This window comes from Cynocephalus volans, chromosome 2 (assembly GCF_027409185.1).
Source record: "Cynocephalus volans isolate mCynVol1 chromosome 2, mCynVol1.pri, whole genome shotgun sequence".
Lineage (NCBI taxonomy): Eukaryota > Metazoa > Chordata > Mammalia > Dermoptera > Cynocephalidae > Cynocephalus > Cynocephalus volans.
Window position 1 is genome coordinate 190,252,213 of NC_084461.1, and position 24,991 is coordinate 190,277,203.

Genomic DNA, 24,991 nt, shown 5'->3' on the forward strand with positions numbered 1-24,991 from the left:
TGACTCCTCTCTGCCCATCCTAATCAGCTCTCATCCTGCCTCCTGCCACAACCCATCCCACCACACATGCTCTAGGCCACCCCCTTGAATGCCTCTACAATTAGGGTAGTTGTCAGATGGTGGAACCAGGGCAGCACAGATGTGTGGGACATGAGAAGTCATAGTCATCTGGCTGGACAGAGAAGGGATCTTGCTGATCCGAGCAGGGACATATTTTATTCTAGTCCCTCACTCTTTGACAATGGCCACCTTGGTATTGTCATATTGGCCCCACTGTGACTTTTGGGGGCTTCCTGATATAGCCACACTCTTGGATAGAAGGACTTGACCTCATAAAAAGATTGATTCTCCATAAGTTGATTTATACATTTAATGATTGTCCCAGAAATACCTACACGTACTTTACTTTGGAAGCAAGCAAGTTGATACTAAAGTTCTTATGGAAAAATACACAAGAATAGCTAAGAAAAGTCAGAAAATGAAGAGTTCTGAGGAGGGACCAGCCTTAGCCAACATTAAAAAATACTATGAAACCTCTAGTGTTTAAACAGCATGGTAGTGACATATAAATTAAACAGACCAGAGAAACTGGGTGGCTATTTCCATGATTCTGGAAAAAAATAATAATAAAAAGGTAAATGTGATCAATCAGCCGTTGAAAGCTAAGCAAAGAGACAGAGGGTCTCCGTGGTAGCACATGAAAATGCTCACATCTCCTGCAGCCAGAAAGCAGAGAAAAGTAAAGATTGAGTCCCGAATTGAATCTTAAGAGATGCAGGGCTCCAAAGAAAGTGTGGTTTTTTAAAATTTGTAATTTAATTTTATTTTTAATTTTAAAAGTTTTTATTGAGATGTAATTCACATACCATAAATCTTACCATTTTAAAGTGAAAAATTCAGTGGTTTTAGTATATTCACAGGTTTGTATTTGGCATACTTACAAGTTATATTTAGTATATTCACAAGGTGAGCCATATCACCTAGATGCATTCATCATACTAATTCTAGAGCATTTTCACCACCCCAAAAGGAAACCTGAAACTCAGCAGTCAATCCCCACTCCTCATCTCATTGTTCCCCTAATTCCTGTAAACCACTGATCTGCTTTGTGTATCTATTATGAACATTTCTTATAAATGGCATCATGTAACACGTGACCTCCTGTGTCTGGCGTTTTTCACTTAATATAATGTTTTCAAGGTTTATTCATGTTATTGCATGTATCAGTGCTTCATTCCTTTTTTCTACCAAATAACATTCCATTGTATGGCAAGATCCCATTAGTTTATCCATTCATCCATAGATGGGCATTTGGACTGTTTCCACTTTTTGGCTGTTATGAATAATTTTGCTGTGAACATTCACATATGAGATTTTGTGTAGAAATTTATTTTCATTTGTTTTAGGTAAATACATCATATTAGTCAGGGTTCTCCGGAGAAACTGAACCAATAGGATATATTTAAATATATGGAAAGAGATTTATTATGAGGGATTGGTTCAGGTGATTATGGAGGCTGAGAAGTTCCATGATCTGCTCTCTACAAGCTGGAGACCCAGGAAAGCCAGTGGTGTCATTCAGTACAAGTCCGAAGGCCTGAGAACTGGGGAACTGATAGTGTAAGTACCGGTCCAAGTCTGAAGGCCCAAGAACCAGGAGCATCAGTGTCCAAGGGCAGGAGAAGATCAATGTCCCAGCTCAAGCAGAGAGAGTGAATTCATCCTTCCTTAACCATTTCATTCTATACCATTTCATTCATTCATTTCAGGCCCTAAAAAGATTAAATGATGACTGCCTGCACTGGTGAGAGTGATCTTGTTTATTCAGTCTACTGATTCAAATGCTAATCTCTTCTAGAAACACCCTCACCAACACACCTAGAAATAATGTTTTACCAGCTATCTGGGTATCCCTTAGTCCAGTCTAGTAGACACATAAAATCCACAATCACATAGACCTAGGAATGGAATTGCTGAATCTTATGGTAACACTATGTGTAGCTATCTGAGGAACTGCCAGACTGTTCTCCACAGCAGCTGCACCATTTACACACACCCACTCCCAGCAACAAGGAAAGTTCCAGTTTTTCCATGTCCTTGCCAACACTTGTCCATCATTTTGATTGTAGCCATCCTAGTGGGTGTAAAAGAAGGTTACACACTGTCAAAATTCTCAGGTCTGCTACATGAGGTCAGAACCCTGCATAAGAAAGAATAGGACCCTGACACATAGAATGGGGACATAAGCGTGCCCCTGAGAATTTTGAATCCCAGATTCCCCTGAACCCTAAGAGCTGTAGAAGACCTGTCCACTCCTCCATATTAAGATCTAGCACCTCTCTTGTTTGGAAAACTTGCAGAGGCTTCTCATCCACAAGATATATGTCCCTGTTGCGAGCTTGCTCACACAGAGGAATCCAAGATCAACGTTGGTATTACAGCTCTTTATTAGTTAACAGCTCTTTTTGGTGTTTCAGCTTTTTGGTGTTACAGCACTTTATTGCTTGCAAGCAAGGAGAGCATGAGCATCAGGCTAGTGTCTCCCTGAATGAAGGAAAGGGGCAGCCTTATATAGCCAAAACTTCCTGCCCAAGTTCTCATTTAGGTCCTCTTATGCAAATGAGGGATGCAAGCCTGTTAATTTGGATTCGTTGGCTATGAGACATAGCTCATTGGTCAGTTCTGGAGCCAAATTTGCATTTGGCCCTTAGAGCAGTGCAAAACCACTGTTACCTTTCGGGTGCAGGAAGCAAGCAAGGTTACAGAAGCTAAAGTTTGCAATTAAGACAGCCAAGCATAAAATTTCTAAAACAGTTTCTCCAGTGGAAGGGGTCAGGTTTAACAATAAGAAAATGCTCAGGGTTCCCTGCTTCATCCCCCAGGACCTGCACCCACATCTCCTCCTGCTCACTAGGCCTGTGACTAGGTTCAAGTTCCAGAATAATCCAGCTGGGGACATGCTGGGCCTGATAAGGAAGGAAAGGACCTACATCCCAAAGTAGCCAGAGTACCCAGCCAGTGTGTCCTAGCAGAAGTCGGGTAAGTATGTGTGGGTGTGGACATCGACGGGGCTTGATCAAGGCGGCTGCAGTGTAAGACCAGATAAGGGAGAGTTTACTAATTTGCAAGTCCCTTTCGGGAATTCAGGACTTCATACCCTGGCAAGTACTTGAGGAGAAGGTGCAAACTTGCTGCTAGGAAGGCTCCTAGAAGTGACAGCCCACATTAAGTGAGATCAGCTCTGAGCGCAGGAGTTGCATGTCTGTTTCTCTCTGGCCTGTGCACTCTGGGGCTTGTCTTTTGCCCTTGCTGGGGGGTGGTCAGCGCCTCGTGAGGCACTGCTGGAGTTCACACGTGTGCTGAGGAATCGGGCACACAGAGGTTCCCATGCACTGACCACACGGGGTCCTGTGTTTACCCAGAGGCAGAATCGAAACCTGAGTCTGGCAGGGCCCCTGCCCTACTGTGTGTCCCTGAGCAATTCAGTTTTCCCTCTCTGAGTCTCTGTCTCCTTTTTTTTTTTTTTTTATTCTTACAAATTGTACTTATTCTTCATGCCCCTTGTCCAATCTCTCCTTACCCGCCTCTCCCTCCTGCCTCCCACCACTGATAACCCCAGATTTCTTCTCTCCCTCTGAGAGAGTAGTGGTTACTCTGTTGATTGTTGCCTACATGATCTGTCCAATGCTGAGAGGTGTGATCAGGTCCCCCAATATTATCATAGAGCAGATGCTTCTTCTGTCACTCTGGAATGGGCTTTGTGGAGAGACATCCTCTTCTTTTCTTTGGTCTCTGCCGGTGATTCTCGTTGTGTCAGTGCACTCCAGTGGCTGGCAGACCATCTACGTGGTGGTTGTGGCATCTAGCCACTTTCACGGCAGCTGTGGTTACTGTGGTGGCTGTGGTGGGCCACCCACATGGAGGTGATGTTTTTGGCATGCCCTTGGCGCTGGCAGTGTGCCTGGTTAGCTCAGTTGGTTAGAGCACAGCCTTATAACACCAAGGTCATGGGTTTAGAGCCCCATACCAGCCAGCTGCAAAAAAAAAAAAAAAAAAAAAAAAAAGTTCTGGAGATGAATAATGAATAGCTGCACAACAATGTGAGTATACGAGAGTACCTCAAAAAGTTCATGGAAAAATGGAATTAAAAGATAATACGAATCTCTCTATCTCCTTTCTGCTGCTCTTCTTCAATCTGAGTCCCCTGGCCACTAAAAACAGGGAGAAAGGGATGGAACCTCAAAAGATTACCTCTGCCTCCAGTAAAATTTTATTTACTTAGCACTTATATAGCATTTGCCATGTGCAGTGCCCTTAAGCACTTTGCAGGTATTATTTAATCCTCACATTAACCCTAGGAGAGACGTACCATTTTTCACCACTCTACAGATGGGGAAATTGAGGCACAACGAGGGCAGGTGATGTGCTCAAGGACACATGTCTAGCATGAATGAAGCCCTCACAATAGGGCTCTAGAGGCTACATGGTTAGGCTGGTTAACCATAGCTGCAGGGGTGGGGCAGAGGCCTCTGGACTTGTTTCGGTTTCCCAGGCTCTGAGTGCAGGAAGTGGTAACGTCAGCTGCAGGGGTGGGACAGAGGCCTCTGGACTTGAGTTTCAGTTTCCCAGGCTCTGGGCAGCAGAGGGAGGTCCTCTGCCTCCCTCTCTACCATTAGCTGTCAGCCCAGCAGCTAGCAGGGAGCAATGGGAAACTGGGGGTCACAGTTGTCCTCGGTACCTGCACAGGACCTGGGTAAGTTTATCCAGGAAAACCTGAAGCCCTATGAAGACTGTCAGAAACAGATCAACCAGACTGTGAATACCATCTGTGATATCCTGCAGGATCCGAAGCAGTTCCCCCTGGTGCAGGGTGTGGCCAAAGTAAGTCCAGGGCAGGGCGCAGGGCCTTGGGAGCCAGGAGCTTCCATGCCCACAGGAAGGCTGAGTGGCGTAGTGCTAAGCACCTGTTATGTGCCAGACTTTGGGCTGGACACTGCGTGAGATGATGGGACATGGTGTGGAGGCACAGGCTCTGGAGCCGGCTCTTCCTCTGACAAGTCGTGTGAATCTGGGCAGTCCACTTAACTTGGCTGTGCCTCAGTCTCTGAATCTGTAAAATGGGGAGAAGCATAATACCCAGTTCAGAGTGTTGTAAGGCTTAAGCATATGATTTTCCTATCACAGGGCCTGGCACATTCTTAGTGCTCAATAAATTAGCTGTGGTTACTCACTGGTACTGTTTCTATCTTTCCCATATTAGAGAAGAGTAGACTGAGGACAGAGAACCTTGGTAAATCTACCCAAGATTGCTCTGTGGTTTTTCAACAGCAAGGAGGAGTAGCTCTCATCAGTTAGAAATCTTTGGTGCTATGGGCACAAATCCCAGGACGGAGGCTGAAGATTCTGGACTGTTGAGGAGGAAGGGGCACTGGGAAGGTGCCAGGAGCCTAGGATCCAGTGGGGGGTCCTGATCCCCGAACACTACCCCCTTACCCACTTCTCTGCAGACACAGTGCTGCCCTAGCAGTAAAGAAAGCTGGACACTTGGTGTCCCCTGCCTTAGCCCAGGGGAGGAAACTGAGGTGAGTTCTGCTATGTAATGGCTGGTGTCAGAGCTGAAAAATAAGCCCAGGTAATCTGCTTGGGAGCATGCATGCTTAACCACGATGCCATCCTGCCTCTCAATATTATTAACCTTTTTCCTCACTAGTAAAATATATAAAAAGAAAAGTGTATAGATCTAAGCGCACAGCTTGATAGCTTGCCACAGATGACATACCTGTGTAACCTACACCCGGATCAAGAAATGAAACATTCCCAGCCCCCCAAGAGTCCTGGGCCCCTATCCAGTCATTGCCCCCAACCCCAGCAGCCACTCCCCTGACTTCTAACAGGATTGATTAGTTTTGTTTGCCTTTTAATTTTGTATAAATATAGGGTGACTAATCATCCCAGTTTGCCTGGGATTGAGGTAGGACTTCTCAAGATGTGGGATTTTCAGTGCTAAAACTGGGAATGCCCCAGGAAAACTGGGACAAATCAGTCATCCTATATAAATGACACCATGCACATGGTGTGTGCCTTAGTGTGTTGTTTCTTTGACCCATCATGTCTATAAAATGTATGCTGTTGCATGCAGTTGTCATTTATCACTTTCATTGCTGTGTAGTATTCCATGGTGGGAATGTACCACACTTGTCCATTTTATTGTTGATGGCCATGAAAGTTGCCTCTGGTTTTTGACTAGTATTAAAAGTGCTGCTCTGAGCATCCCAATCAGGTTTTTGGGTGAACAAATGAATGCCTGCTGCTCAATTTTAAGATGATGGTGACATTTTCAGCTCTCACTTGAATTGAGAAATGCTGCTGCCAGCTGAAGTTCCCTGTGACCCCAAAAAGTCCAGAATCTCACATCTGCTTCTGTCGTCAACAGGGTGGCTCCTATGGCCGAAGAACAATCTTGAGAGGCAATTCCGATGGTACTCTCGTCCTCTTCCTCAGTCATTTAGAACAATTCTGTGATCAGAAGAAAAGCCACCATGAAGTCCTCAAGGAAATCAAGCACCATCTGGTGGTACAATTGACCTTATGGGGGTTGGAAAACAAGGTCAAGATCCAGATGCTCCGTGGCGGGCTCACCATCGAGGTGTCTGCAACATGGCAAAGCATCTCTTTTGAGGTGCTGCCCGCCTTCAATGCTCTGGGTGAGCACTCCGGGTGTGAGGGGGAGAAAAGCCAAGGAAAGGGATGCCAGACAGTCATGTGGGTCCTCCAGGCTGGAGGCAGGGTAGGTACCACTGATGCTTTCCACAATGCGAGACCACAGACCCCCAGGAGAAAAGAGTCTGTCCTACCCTGGGCTTACTCTGTTCTCTGAAACTTCTCCCCCATCTCCTAATTGACTTTGGAGAAAATGTTCTAGACTCTAGAATCTGAAGCAGAGCTTTTCAGACTGGAATGTGCCCATGAATCACCTGGAACCTTGTCAAAAAGCAGGTTGTGATTCAGGAGGTCTGAGTCAGGGCTGGTTTTGTATTTCTAACCAGCTCCATGATGATGACGATGCAAGTCCACAGACCACTCTTGAGGGTTGAGACTAGAGCTGATGTTGGTTAGAAGATGAGGATGGGGTAAACATCTGGGAAAAGTCCAGCTGGGGCAAGCACTTGAAGTCTGCCTCCTACCAGGTCAACACAAAGGCAACAACCTTCCACAATGTCTGTTTACCAGAGCTTGAGGAGCACCCCAAACCTAACTCCTGTCTCCCCAAGACCTGCCCACCTCCTGCATCTCTTGTCTTGGCAAATGTCCCCACAGTCCTGCCTGTCACCTAAACCAGGGATGTACCTCTGACTCCCCATCTCCTCACCCACAGCTCACCACTGAGTCCTCCTGGTTCTGCTTAACTTGCTCTTGAGTTGGCTTCATTCCTCTCCCTTCCCACTGCTGCTTCCCTAGTCAAGGCCACCATCAGAGCTGGCCCAGATATGGCAATGTCCTCCTAATTGTCTCCCTGCCTTCTTTCTTACTCCACACCACAGCTGGAGGCTCTCTTTCCAAGCACAAAAATGATTTTGTCATACACTCTGCATTAAACCCTCTAACAGCTTCTCATTGCATTTAGGATTAGGAGCAAACTCCTCTGCAGGACAGGACTTTGACGATCTGGTGACTCCTGCTTACTTGCCTCTCTAGCATGACCACTCACCACCAATTAACTCTATGCTTCAGCCTCTCTGAACCTCACTAGGCTCCTCAAACGCACCATGCTCACTCGACTTGAGACTTTGGCCCATGCTGTTCCTTTGCCTGGAACATTTTCCCCCAACCTTTTATTTTTGGATAACTCCAGCTCATCATTTCAGTCCTCTGGCTCTGTATGGCTGAGTTAGATTTACCTCTTACATGCTGCAATAGCAATGTGTGCTTTCTCAGTCATGAGATTTGTCATTCATATGGAAATAATTTGTTTAGTTTTCTCTTCTCCTAAACTGTAAGCTCCATGAGGACAGGTACCACGAATGTCTTGTTCTTCTCTGATCTCTAGTATAATGTTCATTATAAATAATAGCTGCTGGATAGATGGATGGAAGGGTGGCTGACTGGCTGGCTGAATGAATGGATCATGGATGGATAAATGGATGAAAGGAAAATGGATGGATGAATGAATGTGGATGGATGAATGGATGGATGGATGTGGATGGATAAGATTCAGCATAGTTACAGCTTAGTCTCAAGCACAAGTACACATATAGTCACAAACTTAAAGAATGCCAGCGCTGAAATTCAATTCCTCATTAAACAAGTGGGCAAAGAGAAGGAAAGAAATGTGCCCAGGGCCACACAGCCAGTTACTGACAAAAAATAGAATAAAAGTCCAGGTCTTCTAAGACCCACGCCAGGGTGTCTTCATAGTTTTAAGGAATTTCTGGGTTAAGAGGGAACTTTAAGAACAATTAATTCAACCATCATCTGATAGAGTGGAGACACACACACCCTAATGATTCACGTTCACAGAAAGGTGGCCTGATTCAGAGAAAAATGCACCTCTTTGAGAAGTAGGCAGCCCTGAGTTCTTATCCCAGCCCCACTACTTACCCATGTTCACCAACTGTATGATCAGACTAGAAACAACTAGCTTCTAGGGCCATTTGGATGCTAACGGTTGGGAGTGTGTGACTGCCTCAGACAAGGGCTGACATCAAGGCGGAGAAACATGCAGGACTCAGGATTCTTATGGAAAATCCTGTGTACTCTCCTCTTGACCAGAGGACTGTGCTTGGGGACCAGGCCAGAGCGCCCTCTGCTGGGTTCACTCCATCATGCAAGGATGGTGTGAGAACGAGAAATGAACCCTCCCTCACATGTGGTACCCAGAAGTCACCACCAGATGGTAGTAGAACTGCACATTCCAAACTAAGATCCCTCTTCTGCAAGGAAGCAATAATGGCTGCTTTCTGAGAAAAATAACCTACAGGGAAATTTATAAATTGCTTTCTTTACTAAATATTAGCCTAACTAACGTGGCTTACTTTTTAAACCAGGTCCAGGCAATCTTCCTGCAACTCTGTGTCTCTTTCCACTGCCGTGTGCCACCAACACTCTCTCCCCATGGCCTTTGACCCAAAGCAGGAAGTGCCTGTTTACTTGACTTCCTGATGTTTCCTTTTTCTCATCTGTAAATTAGCAGTAATAATTGTACTCACCTTACAAGAGTTCTGTGAGGGTTGTATGTTTCATCGTCCGTAAAGAACTCAAACTGTGCCTGGCATGGAATAAGCAGTCAATAAACGTTAGCTATATTATTGTCCTTACAGAGGATAGGATGCACTTTTCCTCAACCTCCCTGCTTCCACGTGCCCAGAACCACGTCAAGGGAGTCAGTAAATATCTGTTGGGGTGTTTGAGAGAAACAAGCTGGTGCTTTCTCGTTCAGCTAGCCAGGATGGAAACCCGCTGATTAAACTGGCTTCCATCCCAGACCTCCAGGGGCCTACTCCCACTTTGTCTGACTCCTGAAAGTCCCTGAACTCTTGATTCCCTGAAATAGAATACCTCTGGATGGGCTTGATAGCAGTATATACTGTATATGACATATGAAAACTTTATTTTCTTCCAGATGAATGCCAATTGCGCCAACACCAACAATTTTTAAAGAAACCACCCTTTCCCTACTAATTTGAAGTACCCCCTTTTATTGCACTTCTCATCCCCCTATTTAGTTCTGTGATATTGTCTTAGGGCAACACCATACCATCTTCACTGTGGTCATTTTAGACTACATTTTGTTATCTTAGTAGGAAAAGCCACCCTTCGTTACCTTTTATGTAAATGCACCCATCCTCCTACAGACTAAGCAATGGACGTGTGCTATCAAACTATAGCTGACTTTATCGTTGAACCCCTCTGATCTCTGAGACCAGGTTACATGAATACCAAAATTTCTGTTGCTGTTTCACTTCAGGCTTAAGTGAGAATCCCAGCTCCAGGATCTACCGAGATCTCCAAAGATCCTTGGATAAGACCAAAGCCAGCCCCGGTGAGTTTTCCGTCTGCTTCACAGAACTCCAGCAGAAGTTTTTTAACAACTACCCCAGGAAACTGAAGGATTTGATCCTCTTGGTAAAGTACTGGTATCAACAGGTAATTTTCAAATTATATAGATATTGTTATCATTCATTTCTTTTTTATTGAGATAATTTACATGCAGCAGAGTGCAACAGCCTTAGTTACATAGGACAACGCATTTTTTTACAGCCTCATTAACAACACCCAAATCAAAATAGGGAACATTTCCTACACCCCAGAAGGGACCTCAAGCCCACCACCAGTCAATAATCTCCCTAAACAAACCCCTATTGTAAAATCTGTCACCACAGATTAGTTTTTCTTGTTTTTAAATGATAAAAATGGGATCACGCTGTACATATTTTGTGTCTGTCTCGTTTTCCTCAGCATTATGTCTAAGAGATTCGCTCATGTTGTCACAGCAGTTTTTCATTGTTTTATAGTGTTCTATTATATAGTATTCCATAATCTACCACATGCTTATCCATTCTACAGCTGATGGACATTTGGAGCATTTCCAAATTGGGGTTATTATACATTAGGTTACTATGGATATCCTCCTACATGTCTTTTTTGTGAATTTAAGCATTCATTTTTCTTGGGTAAATATGTAGAGTGGAATTGCTAGGTCATAAGGTATATGTATATGTATGTGTGTATACATAGCCACATGGCATATATATGTATGTATATATGTGTACATGTATGGACTATATATGGAATATATATATATGCCCCATATAAATATGTGTCACCATATATATATATATATATATATTTATTTATTTATTTATTTATCTTTAGTAAGTACTGCCAATAGTTTTCCAAAATGGCTGTACCGAATTACACTCCCATCAGCAATATATGAGAGTTTCCATTGCTTCACACCTTGCCAACACTTGCTATTTATTGTCAGTGCATTGAATCTCAGGCATTCTGGTGGGGAACAGTGACTTCTTACAGACGTCTGGTTTCTTGATTTCAGACCTCTGGCATGGGAGGAACTGGGTCCCCAAATTAGCCACTGCCCTTCTCTTCTTCCACAGTGCCAGAAAAAACTGGAGGATTTATCCTCGCTGCCTCCATATGCTCTGGAGCTGCTTACGGTATATGCCTGGGAACAGGGGTGTGGAGCAGAAGACTTTGATATGGCTGAAGGCATCAGAACTGTTCTGGAACTGACCAAGCAGCAGCAGCTGCTGTGTGTCTATTGGACAGTCAACTATGACTTTGAGGAAGAGACTGTCAGGAACGTCCTACTGAACCAGCTCGGATCGGAGAGGTACCCAGCCTCCCCAGATCCTCTCCCTGTACCTGTTCATCTGCATGCCAGGCTGTGCCCTTTAGAATGAGGTCTCAGCCTTGCCCTGTCCAGCCAGTGATGCACCAAAAGACTGGCAGCCACGGGGGAGGGGGGAGGGAAGGAGGGTCTGTCTGAAAGAGGGGGGCCTAGCCATTGCTTTTCACATTCCAAACCATCCCCATGTTTTGTCCCTAAAACAAACACTGGAGAGGAGTTTCCCTTATAACAGCAAGTTGCTAAAAGAGAAAAAAGGGTTGCAACATTAATGAATTTTATTTATTAGTAAGTAAAGCGGAGAATTCCGGGCCAGAGAGGCTAGATATCTAAGATGAAGCCCTTCAGTAGCTTAGTGGAACCACCAGCAACCAAAATCCAGCTTATCAGATTCCCATTTGAGGCCTATTTCTCCAAAACTGATTTTTTTTACCCATAAGTGGCTCAACTGATTTTTTTAATCTGATGGAATTTATAGGCCTGTAATCTTAGACCCAACGGATCCAACCAATAACGTGGGTCGCGACAATAAGAAATGCTGGAAACTGCTGCAACAAGAGGCTCAAAGCTGGTTGTGCTCTCCCAGCCTGAACAATGAGTTACCTCGACCATCTTGGGATGTTCTGGTGAGAGGATTTCCCAAATATAGCTTGTTTCATGCTGCAGGGAGGGTCCTCCTGGCACCCAGACTGTCTTGTCCATGAGTACCATGTATTAGTTTCCTGTGACTGCTGTAACAAAGTACCACATACTGGGTCACTTATTCTCTTGTTGTTTGAGATGCTAGGAGTCCAAAATCAAGGTGTCGGTAGGGCCACGACCTCCCTGCGGGCACTAGGGAAGAATCCTTCCATGTCTCCCCCAGCTTCTGGGGGCTGCTGGCAGTCCTTGGCTTGTGGCTGCATCACTCCAGTCTCTGCCTCTAATGTCTCGCTTGGGGCTTTCTCCCTGTGTGTCCTCACATCGTCTTCTCTCTTTGTGTGTCCGTCTCACTGTCTCTCTTCCTGTCTCTCTCCTCTTCTTGTAAGAACAATAGTCATACTGGATGAGGGCCCATCCTAATGACCTCATCTTAATTTGATTATATCTGTAAAGACCCTATTCCTAAGTGAGGTCACATTCACAGGTACTGTAGGTTGGAACTCCAGCACCTTTTAGGGGAACACAATTCAAATTATAATACGCCACCAGGGGCCTCCCCTTCCCGCTGAAATGACTGTGAAGTGCAAGAGGGAACAGAGAGAAAGGGGAGTAACCTCAGATGAGAGGTTTCAATCAGTGTCAGACAGAGAGAAATCAGGTGAGCAGGTGGTGACAGGTGAAATGGAACAGAACCCAAGAGACGTAGGTGGCAGTCGCACCTGTGGGTGCTGGACAGGCTCTGAGCTCCATTCAGGCAGGTGTGGAGGGCATGAGTGAGAAGTGGGGCAGAAACAGAAGAACTAATTAAAGGACTGGCTGTGAAACAGTTGCATTGGCTTTCTGCCTCCTGTCCCCAACAAAAGTAAATCTATCAACACGGAACTCCCCTGCACTCTCAGCCCTTATTAAAGCTGCGCAATCCAAGAAGTACATTTGCAGATTAGACCACTGAGTCCATTCAGCTTTCCTGGGCATCACAGTGGGGACAAATGTATCATTTGAGACCACATGGGCCAACCAAATTCTGCATTTCACAGGCGCAGGACTAATTTATATCCAAATTATGGGAGGCAGTCTCTACATTCCATTGGCACAGAAATTTGAGGTCTCACTGAGCAAAAATCTGGGAGGTAAATGAAGATGTAAAGAAGCTGAACAAACTCATGAGGCCCTGGAAGTGAAGGAGTCTGTGAACAGGGAAATTCCCTAATCAGATCCAGAAGAATGACAGTGCTCTGAGCAGTCACCCCTGGATCCCCCACCCCGTGCCCCCACTTTCACTGGACTCCTGGTCTGTGCTCCCTGGCCTCAATTTTCCTGGCTTCCTAAAGACAGCATTTTTCAAAACATTATTTCCCCCAACATTTTATTCTGGAAAGCTTTCAAACATATAGGAAAGTTGGAAAATTGTTTCAGTGAACTCCTGTGTGCCCTTTACGTAGATGCACAAGTGTGTAACATTTACCACATCTGCTGTTACCATTCATGAGTGTGTGTGTACACTTATTACCGTTCTCATTCTCATTATTATTATAGTCACTGTTTATACCGAGCCATTTGAGAGTAGGCTGCCAGACACCTCTTTACCCCTAAATGCTTTCACAGGGATCTCTGAGAACGAGGACATTCTCTTCAATAACCACCATGCCAGGATCAAATTCAGGAGATGAGGATCCATATATTATTATTGTCTAAATACAGTCCATTTTCAGAGTTTAACCATTATCCCAATTTAGGAGCACACATAGCATTTAGTTCTCCTACCTTTCCAAAACCGTCCTTTGATACCTGCTTTGGCTGTATTTATCTATTTATTTATTTATTTAAAAGATGACCAGCAACTGGATCATAACCCTTAGCTTGGTGTTGTCAGCACCACACTCTCCCGAGTGAGCCACAGGCCGGCCCTTGTTTTTATTTTGCTACTGCATCAACTTCTATTTCCAGAACTATGAGACCATCCCCCTCTCTACAGATATTGGAGACAATTCAGGCCCAGGATCCACTTCATAAGGAGGTCTAAGCACTGGAGGGCTCCCGAGCACACACGCACACAAACACACACACACACACACACACACACACACACACACGCATGCCATGATATTCTGCCCCGTGGGAGAGGCAATACTGTCAATGAATTTGCCGTGAAGGGGCACTGTCCTCAGCTACTGTGAGGTCTACTTACAACATCTGGGGACAACCAAGATTGACCTTCAACTTTCCAGCTGAGCACTCCTTCCCCCACCCAGGTGAGCTGGCCCATCTTGTCTGTGCTTACCAACAAAAGGACAATGGCATCTGCATAAAACGGGGTATTCATTTCCTCTTACTGCTGTTAAAAAAAAAATTCCCCAAACTTAATGGCTTAAAACAACACAAATGTACTATTACTGTTCTAGAGGTAAGCAGCCCAAAAATCAGTCTCACTGCACTGAAATTGAGGTGTTGGCAGGCTCTAGGGACGTAGGCATGTCCTTGTCTTTTTGAGCTTGATTTGAAGCCCCTTCCTGCATCTTCAAAGCTAATAGCCTGGCATCTTTCAATGTCTCTGCTTCCATTGTCACATCTCCTTCTCCAACTCTGACTCTCCTGCCTACTTCCTATAAGGATGCTGTGATTACACCAGGCCAACCTGGGAAATGCAGGATAATCTCTCCATCTCCAGATCCATAATCGCGTCTGCTTCAAGGGGAGCACGGCCCTGCCAACACCTTGATCTAGGACTTTTGGCCTCCAGAACTGTGAGAGGATAAATTTCTGTTGTTTTAAGCCCTCCAGTTGTAGTAACTTGTTACGGCAGCCCTAGAAGACTGATACAACTGGGTATAGTGTGTTTAACAAAGGCCAATACAACCTTAAAAAAGGAATAAATGTGATCATCAGAAATCTACAAAACCTGCAGTGAATGGGAAAATAAGGAAGGAACGGACAAGCAAAAAGGTGCTGGCCATTAGTAGGTGATGTCACACAGGAAGTGGAAAGTAGAGAGCAATTTGGAGCAGGGGCACTAACAACCTGTCAGGAGAAGGATCCAGATCACTCCTAGCGGGTAAGGAGGGGCATCTGGGAGGGTTATTGTTTCTGGGGATCTTGGGTACCACCCTAAACTCTCGGGGGTGTACTTAGGATATGTCAGTGCAAGGACCAAAGTGATGGGGAAGTTGCCAACCTGAGGGTTGGAGAATAGGAGGGAGAGGTGGGCAGAGGGCCCAGAACAGGCAGGGAAGAAAGCCCTGGGGTCAGCTTGCAGGGGCCACTCACATCTGGGGTCTTCTGCCTTTCCCCAGCCAGCACCTCTCTTCTCAACCCTGGGCCATCGTCTAGATAAATTCATCAAGGACTTTCTCCAGCCTGACAAATGTTTCCTAGAACAGATTAGTATAGCTGTTGACATGATCTGTACATTCCTTAAAGAAAATTGCTTTCGACATTCGACTACCAAGATCCAGAAGATCATCAAGGTGAGCACTGGCCCTTCTTTAAGGGTATTTATTACTGGAAGGGAGCTGGTGGTCACTGTAGCTCTCCAGGACTCATCTACCACCAGAAACTTGAGGAAAGGAAGCTGGGGAGCTCAGGGGACTAGGACACTGGTTTTCCATGGGGACGGTTGACAGACTGCCTGTGTCATAAAACACCCTTTTTGCTAGGGCTGCTGGCCATCCCTGCTGCTTGTGGGCTTGTAGACACATAACTCGTCTGTCTCTGTCTCCATATCACCTTCTCCTCTTGGGTGTCTTCTCCCCTTCTCTTCGAAGGACACTCATCGTTGGATTTTGGGCCCACGCTAATCCAGGATGATCTCAGCATGAGATCCTTAAGTTAATTACATGCACAAAAACCCTTTTCCAAATAGGTCACATTTATGGCTCCCAGTGGACATATCTTTGGGGGCCACTATTTGACCCACTGCAGATTCTAAGCTTGTTGTATACTAAATCAGAAAGTGACCTCTTTCTTGTTTCAGTGACTAGAGCCCAATTCACCCCGTCCACTGAGCGAGAGATTCAGAGGATTAGATTGTTCTTGTCTGTGGCTCAAAGGCCATGGGCTGACACGCTTCCCTCTGTTTGTTGGTCACGTGACTAGATAAACATGTGCCCATGATCACAGAAAGGGAGGGAAGAAAATGTGCAAAAACATCTGCAGTGATGTGAACACAGATCTGTGTGCGTCCTACACAGAGAGGGTCTGGGAAAGAGCACCACAAGCCCATGAGCAATGAGTAACTGCCTCACTGAGGTTAATCAGAGCGAAAACAAGACTGAATTCGTGATCGGTGTTAGAATGGTTGAAGCATGCGTTTTCTCTCCTTCTTGAGACACCACTAGCATGATAGTAAATAAAGACGGAAATGTATATGACACATCAAAGAAGAAAATAGATAACGTAAGAAATTGCTGTCTTCCTGGAGCTGATCACAAGCTGGAAAGTTTTCTCTGCTGAAGTTGGGGGGGAAGATGCCACCTACAGAATATGAGGAGGGGGCTGTGGCTGGAGAGGGCCAGTGGAGCCCAGCAAAGGGCTGCATGAAAGAAGTGGGCTGGAACAGGATGAATTGAGGATCTGTAGACAGGAAAATAAAACACACACACACCCCTCACTTCCCTAACCCAAGTAGCCAGGCATTTACTACCCATGGATGAAATAAACATTTCCCTAAAGAAATTGAATGAAGGAGGAGGAAGAAAAGGAGGAGGGAGGAAGTGGAGAAGCCTATATGGCAGAGACATAAGTAGCCCACAAAGCCTTAAATATTTACTATCTGGCCCATTACAGACAGTGTGCTGACCTCTATGCCTCAGTTATGAATAATCACCCAGTGATCCCCAGACTGCAGGAGGAAACTGATGAATCAAGGAACAGATGAGAACTTTCAATGTAATAATTGCGTACTGTTTGATTTCTTCAAATCACAGGAATTCAAATAAAGCAGATATTCTTTAAGAGAAATCTTTAGGAAATTGACTTGAGAAGCAGGTAATTTATACCTAGCCCATCAGCTGTTTGAGCCTAAAGGGCATGAGAATAACGGCCTTTGGAAACGTATTGTCTATTAGTTTGTAACATTCTGCTTTGGACTCAGCCTTAACTGGACCCTAAGGTGGAACCTGCCCTTGGCAACCTCATTAATGAGCCCAACTGGTGCCAGCCCCTGGGGGCGAGGGACTTGTGGTCCTAGAAATGCTGTATCTCAACTTTCCTGTCTTCACTAGGGAGGTTCCACCGCCAAAGGCACAGCTCTGAAGAATGGCTCTGACGCCGACCTTGTCGTGTTCCCCGACTCGCTTAAAAGCTATACCTCCCAAAAAAGTGAGCGCAGCAGAATCATCAAGGAAATCCACAAACAACTGGAAGCCTGTCAGCAGGAAATGCAGATGCAGTTTGAAGTGAAATTTGAGATTTCAAAATGGAAGGCTCCCAGGGTGCTGAGGTTCTCTCTGAAATCCAAAATACTCAAAGAAAGTGTGGACTTCGATGTGCTACCTGCCTTTAATGCGCTAGGTAAAGTGCCCCAGACCTTTAGCTTCTAAAGAGGGAGATTCTGGATTGTAGAAGGGAAGGTGGGCAGGAGTGGAGGAAAAACCTCATGACTTAGTAATGGGCTGTGAAAACATATACCACTCATGGGTCCAGGACCCATTAGTAATTATTAATATTTAATAACTTATTTAACATTAAATCTAAAATTGAATGATTAAGATTAAGTGTATTTAATATTAGATTAAATGTTAATTTATTTAATAACTTACTTACTTAATAGCTTATTTAATATCAAATTTAAAATTAAATGGTTAATATTGTTTTTAATATGAAATTAAATGTTAATTTATTTAATATTAAATTTTTATTTAATGCTATTTGCTTATTTAATATTTATTTATTAATTAAACATTAATGCTGGCAGGTAGCATTAATAATTAATAATGGCAGTAATACCTTACACATATATGCAATTTTATTCTCATTTCTCATTGAAGTATCCAAGGACCACCAGGAGCCACATCTTATGCCCCCCCCCGATATCATCCACAATATCTATCAAAGAATGGGGTGCACAGGGGTTCCATACACATTTGTAGATGAGATACCTCACGTACTAGTGAACGAAATTAAAGAACAGAATGTGGGGGGAATTCTGAGGTAAAGAGATGAGAAATCCGGTGTTTACCTTTGATCTTAGGCAAAAATCTGCTAGAAATTCAGTTCATAGGTGACAGATACATAATGGTGTATTTTTAAAAGTCAAGGCTATTTCAGGCATTTTCCAAATCAAAATCATGAAGACTCTAGTACCTTCCCTCTGAATGGTTCTTAGTGTCTCTCAGAAAGGAACAACAATATAGAATGGGTATCAGCAAATGTGTTTTTTTGTAAAAGGCAAGACAGCAAATATTTTCAGCTTTGGGAAACATACGGTATCTGTCGCAACTACTCAACTCAGCTGTTGTAGCATAAAAGCAGCCATACATGATATGTAAACAAATGGATGTGGCTGTGTTTCAATAAAACTTTATTTACACAGAGGGCTGGATTTAGCCCAGGGGCCATGTTTGCAAAATACAGATCAGCTGCAAAGTCTTTCTGCAATAATGAAAATGTCCTATATCTGTGTTCTATATCTACTGAGAACTTGAAATGTAGCTTGTACAACTAAGGGCCTAAATTTTAAATTTTATCTGAACACAAATAGCCACATCGGCTGGTGGCTGCCATGTTGGACAGTGCAGGTCTAGATAATACTTTAATAATACCACCTTCACTCATGTAGACCATATAATTTTTAAAAAATGTCTCATTACTCTGAAGTTGCTCCCTGTATCTTAGACAACAGTGATTCAAATACACTAAGACCATTCAAAGTAAGTTCCTAGAATTAAATTATGTTTGTCAAAAATGTTTTAAATCTGTTACTATACATATTAAGGCATAATGTAAATATCTTCCCTGCTAGGTCAACTAAATTCTGGCTGCACACCCAGCCCCAGGGTTTATGATGAGCTCATTGGTCTATATAAATCCTCAGACACCCTGGGGGGAGAGTTTTCTACCTGTTTCACGGAGCTGCAGCGCAACTTCGTTGTTTCCCTGCCAACCAAACTGAAGGATTTAATTCGCCTGGTGAAGCATTGGTACAAACAGGTATGACAGCCCTCGTTCTGGCCACCTGGCTATTATTTTTACTTGTAAGTTGTGACCATTAAGCCGACATTTACCAAGTGCCCCATGTGCCCACACTCTCCCATACTGGGGGCTGAGCCACTTTAGGGGAATCTGCCAACTCCTTAAACCCTGGTTATCTTTGTAGAGTGCCCATCACTAACCCCATTAATTTGGGTCAGGTGTAGAGCACCTCCTATCACCAAAGCTGCTACACAAGGTTTATTTTGCCCTTGAGCTGGCTAAAGAATTCTACAGGCATACAAGTTATCTTGCCTACGAAGGGTGGATGGAAGTTGGTATTTATATGCCTACAAATTGTCAGTATGGCTTTGCTGCTGCTAGGTGCCCATGAGTGATAGACATGGGTGCTCTCTTAGAAGGCAGGTTGAAGCTATAGGCGGTACTGGGGCTGCCCTTGCTGTATTGGTTAGCCTCCCCACACTTGTATCAACTGTCTTGCACACAAGGTAGTTTCTGTGTATAGTCAGCCCTCCAATCCGTGGATTCCACATTCACGGGTTCCACCAACCACAGATCAAATATACTGTAATCAGGCAGAAAACAATCAAAAATAACAATACAACAATAAAAAATAATACAAAATTTAAAATACAGTAAAATAACTATATAGCATTTATGTTGTATTAGTGTTACAGGGCACACTGAGCTCCTGGCTAAGGCTCCTCCAAATCGATACCAAACTCACAGGTCTAGCTGCCTGCCCCCAGACAAAAGCAAACCACTCAAAAGTCAGATGTTGGTGAAAATGGAAGTCAGTTTTTATTCAGGAATACCAGTGACCTGAGGAGAGATGTTGGGCCAACCCATCTCTCTGGTAAACCTGAAGGAAAATGGCCAGGCTAAAGCATCTCAAAGACTCAGGTTTACTGAGGGGTTTTTAAAGAGGGGGAGGAGGGAATGGAACGTGGGAAATGAAAAGCAGGAGGGAGGGGCACGTGAGCAGTGAGGGCTCCACGCAAGGTCTCAAGTGCAAGGTCTCGCCAAGACTCCGTCCGGTTTCTGCTCCCATCCATATCTCATGGTCTGGGTAGTGCATGCAAGTCTACAGCTTCAGGCTGGCTGGAAAACAACTTTACGTGCATGCAAATAATGTCATCTTGCCCAGCAACCAAGGTTCCGAATATCAAATAACCACAGGAAAAGAGGGAACTCAGAGAAATGCATGCTAAGAAAAAAGTTGTGTTCTTTTAAAATCTTTTAGAGCCCAGGTGATTTTAGGTCCCAACATAGCTTCAGTCCTGCTCACTCCAACATTAGGTATTATAAGTAATCTAGAGATGATTTAAAGTATATAGGAGGATGTGCATAGGTTACATGCAAGTATTATGTCATTTTATACAAGGGACTTGAGCATTTTTGGATCTTGGTATCCACGGGGATCCTGGAAACAATCCCCCACAGAAACCAAGGAACGACTGTATTTTCATGATGGCAAATATGAAGCACAATATCAGCTTCCTGAGATGTCACCTGCTCTGCAAGGTTGTTAGGAGGATTAGGAATGATGTTGGTAAAAATACATCGGCCCATAATTAGCATGCTGTGTGTTTGTAGTAAACCACAGCTATATTGCTATCCTAGGAAGGCATATATAGCCAAAAGCACAACAAAGAAACCTGTGTGTGCTGCTTACCAGCTGCTAGATGAACCGAAAACCTACACTGTCTAGACCTCTGAGCTACAGAGCGCCAGCCCACCAGCCTTGCACTGTGACTCAGTTGCCCTGCTGTGGCCCCAGCAGTCTTTGACTCTCGCTAAGCTCCTTGAGCTTCTCTGCCAAACCGTGTCATCTAATGTCTCCACTTTTCTCTCAGTGTGAAAGGAAACTGAAGTCAAAGGGGTCTTTGCCCCCAAAGTATGCCTTGGAGCTGCTCACTATCTACGCCTGGGAGCAGGGGAGCAGGACACAGGATTTTGACACTGCTGAAGGTTTCCGGACAGTCCTGGAGTTGGTCACGAAATATCAGCAGCTCTGCATCTTCTGGACAGTCAATTACAACTTTGAAGATGAGACTTTGAGGAAGTTCCTACTGACCCAGATCCAGAAAACCAGGTGCCCTAACCAGCCCTCTCCTTTTCTTAACCTGATTCCCTTCAATACTATTTCAGTGACCTGGATTTGCCTCCCCTGGGGTCATGATTCATTCTTTCTGTGAAATTGAGGGGAAAGTGCTAACCAACAGAATCTCATACTGTCTCTAGGGATAAAATCCTAGGGAGACAGGAAAAAATATCCAGAAAGAATAGAGAAGGACCAAGGCACGAGGTCCCTGAATTGCTTTCATCTTTCTAGGTCAGAAGGAAAAGCATGAATTCATTATCAGGTCTAAGGGGTGTGGAAGTTGGATGTGTCCTGAGAATTAATGCTATCATTCATGAGATGATTTATCCTGCAGGGTTTTCATTATCTACCCTTTTTACTTCCAGACTTTCAAAAATAGTAAGAAATCTCAGTACTTCTGGTCAGTGCTACCAACGGGGGACAAAATCAATAGAAACAATAGGAAAGGAAAGAGAGAAAGTAAGAGAATTGAGAAAGAATAGAGAAGTAAGAGAAGCTACTGCAGGTTGCCTGCCTGCACGTGCTGGCCTTCTCGGCAACGTTGTGTTTGATTAAATTGTACATTATATTTCAACTGACCTAGCATGAAGGAGATATTTACATTATGTCTTCATGTGTATGGTGATTAACAACTTTCAAAACACTTCTGATAACTATAACTTAATTCCAGGGAATGACTTTGAACTGTATTAGTATATTTGAATTACTTACATTTAATCTACAAGGGCACATTATTTTACTGCTGAAAGTAGGATGGGCCCCCAATTCTGAAGCCACTGGTTTTGGAATGAACCCTCTAATGCCTTCTAATCCCTCATTTAGGCCTGTGATTTTGGACCCAGCTGAACCTACTGGTGATGTGGGTGGAGGGGACCGTTGGTGTTGGCATCTTCTGGCAAAAGAAGCTAAGGAATGGTTGTCGTCTCTCTGCTTCAAAGATGGGACTGGAGACCCAATACAGCCATGGAAAGTGCCAGTAAGAGTAATCTAAGGGAAATGGCGTCTGGAGATAGCCTTGTAACAGGCTTGAATCAAAGAACTTCCTTCTCCTGCTATAGCAACTTGAAATTAATTCAGCCACAAATGACAGAATACCCAACTCGCAGATTAGACAATTGCCTCCACCCCCTTGCAAGTAATCCTAAGCAGGCAACCCAGAATTCACACAAGAGCTCAGTAGAACTTTCTCCCTCTGCAGATTTTCTCTACCACAGGACTAGTGACATTTGGGGTTTGATAGTGCTTTGTTGGGGTAGGGGACTATTCTGTGCATTGCGGAATGCTGAGCAGTGTCCTGGCCTCTACCCATTAGATACCAGTAGCACCCCCTACCCCACAGTGTGACAACCAAAAATGTCTCTAGACATTGACAAATGTGCCCTGGGGAGCACAGCTCTTTCTGGCTTTTGGGTCTTGGTTCCACTCTCTTTAGTTGTTGACTTTAGTACTCATGGCCCTACTGCACCTCCAGGTGGTAGGTTCATGATCCAGGCAGGAAAATCAGAAAGGGGAAGATGCCCGAAGGTCAGGAACACAGAGATTTTATTAGAAGCCTCATCCAGCAAATTCTCTTACATTTCATTGCCCAGAACAGTCACATGGCTACCCATAACTTGAAGGTGGCTACAGAGAAGGAGAATGAGGATGATTGTGGATGCAGATTGGTCAGTCGCCCAAGAGTGTCTGCCACATTTGTCCAAAGCTCCCCGTCCTACCAAAACAAACTTGGTACATCCCACCAGGATATACTCCCGCCAGGTACACTGGGTTCTCTGCAACCAGCTTCTTTCTTTAAAGCAAGGTTTCCCAACCTTGGCACTATTGACATCTTGGGTCAGATAATTCTTTGTTTAGGGGGATGTCCTGTACATTGTAAGATGCTGAGCAGCATCCCAGGTCTCTAGCCACTGGATGTACCCAGCTGTGACAATAGAAAATGTCTTGAGACATCATCATGTGTCCTCTGGGAAGCAAAATTGCTCCTGGGTGAGAACCCTTGTTTTAGAGGAATCCCCCTGCCTCCAACCCCAGGGTCAGCTCTACTTATCAAGATCTGCACCACCCCTCTCTCTCTCTCTCTCTCTCTCTCTCCCCCCCTCTCCCCTCTCTTTCCCCCTAACTCTTTTAACCAATAGTTGTAACTGCTTAGGAAACATTGTCCTCCCACATATATTTCTTTCTTTCATAGACAATGCAGACACCAGGAAGTTGTGGAGCTAGAATATATCCTATTGGCAATGAGATATTCTCATTCAGAACTCATAGAATCCTGGAATAACAATGCTAGAAGAAGACATCTGGCAATGGCTTTTAAAGAATTGGTTCACCGTGTAAAAGAGTAACCCAAATCCATTCTCCTTTTGATGATCACTAACCCATCCTTTGCTTCTTGGACTCTTCCTGAAATCCAAACTGTGAAGTTCCTCATAAAATCTTCCCTGGCTGAACCCTCACTCTGTGAGTGACCTACATTTAAAAATATTTGCGCTTATCCAGCTTTATGTGCACCATATTTCTTTCAACCATTCTGTGTTTTTCTAATCAGTGCCTCCCTTTTCCTTCAAGTCTTAAAAAGGAATCTCTCTGTGTCTCCATAGTGAAGCCATTTACCTGTCCCTTGGTTCCCACAACTCTGTCATCTTGCTCTCATAATCATTCACCTCTGTCTCCTTCCCTCTGTATACAAAACTCTTTCTGCCTCTGTCAACACAGAGGTCTCCCAAGCCAGCAGCCAGCCAACACTTTCATTAGACCTTTAAACCCTCCCAAGGCTTGGACTATAACTGTCGCCTTATATATATATCTATATTGGCAACAGTTGTCTTTTTCTTCTGAGCCTGCCTTCATCCTGCCACCCAGGAGTATCTTCTTGCCAAATCTAAAGGCTTCAAAGATACTTGAAGGTCTAAGTGTTTTAACCTCATCTACCCCCACTTAAGTTTTATTACTGCTGCATTACCAATTGTGATACAGTAAAGAAGATATTTGGCTTCTGTGCCCAGTTTCTGGCACAAAGCTTCAAAAACCCTTGGAATCTCCTGATAGGAGTGTCTTTTGTATTCACAACAAGCCCCCTTCAATCATCCCTGAGTTTATGCTACCAAGGTGACACATGGGCCCTAGTTTCAAGAGAGGAGCTGGCCATGTCAGAAAGATCAAGCATGTGATTAGAGGGTTGGCAGTTTCAGCATGACCCTTCTACCTCCAAGGAGGAGAGGGGACTAGAGATTAAGTTCAATCACATAGCCAGTAATTTAACCAATCATGCCTATGTAATGAGACCCTAATAAAAACTCTGAACAATGAGGCTTGTGGAGTTTCCTGGTTAGTGAACATTCCAGTGTATCAGGAAAGTAGAGTATCCAATTCCATGGGAACAGAAGCTCCCGAGGTTGGGGCTCTCCCAGACTTGCCACCCTATGTATCTTTTCATTCCGCTGTTCATTTGTATCCTTTGTAATAAAATTGTGATTGTAAGTATAACACTTTCCTGAGTTCTGTAAGTTATTTTTGCAAATTACTGAATCTGAAGCAAGGTCATGAGAACCCCCAAATTTGTAGCCAAGTTGGACAGAGGTACAGGTAGCCTGGGGACTCTACTTGTGGCTGGTGTCTGAAGTAAGGGCAGACATGGTGGGACCTTGCTCTTTAACTTATGGTGACTGCACTAATTCCAGGTCATTAGCATCAGAATTATACTGAATTGCAGGACAGTCAGCTGGTGTCAGAGAACT

At 44.3% G+C, this 24,991-nt stretch overlaps 1 protein-coding gene across 2 annotated transcripts; it reads left to right on the forward strand.

The window, feature by feature from the left end:
* Window positions 1–4,691: 4,691 nt before the first annotated feature.
* On the forward strand, window positions 4,692–24,685 carry OAS2 (2'-5'-oligoadenylate synthetase 2). Of its 2 annotated transcripts, XM_063088190.1 has the most exons (11): window positions 4,692–4,881; window positions 6,434–6,704; window positions 9,965–10,143; window positions 11,115–11,350; window positions 11,844–11,991; window positions 15,298–15,471; window positions 17,227–17,515; window positions 18,966–19,153; window positions 21,010–21,248; window positions 22,080–22,233; window positions 23,446–24,685. In XM_063088190.1, exons 1-11 carry the CDS (start codon window positions 4,705–4,707, stop codon window positions 23,533–23,535), a joined length of 2,145 nt encoding a protein of 714 aa, XP_062944260.1. In that variant the 5' UTR covers window positions 4,692–4,704; the 3' UTR covers window positions 23,536–24,685. The 2 variants fall into 2 exon arrangements, with proteins under 2 accessions (XP_062944260.1, XP_062944261.1); XM_063088191.1 differs by having other exon boundaries at window positions 22,080–24,685.
* The last annotated feature ends 306 nt before the right edge of the window (window positions 24,686–24,991 follow it).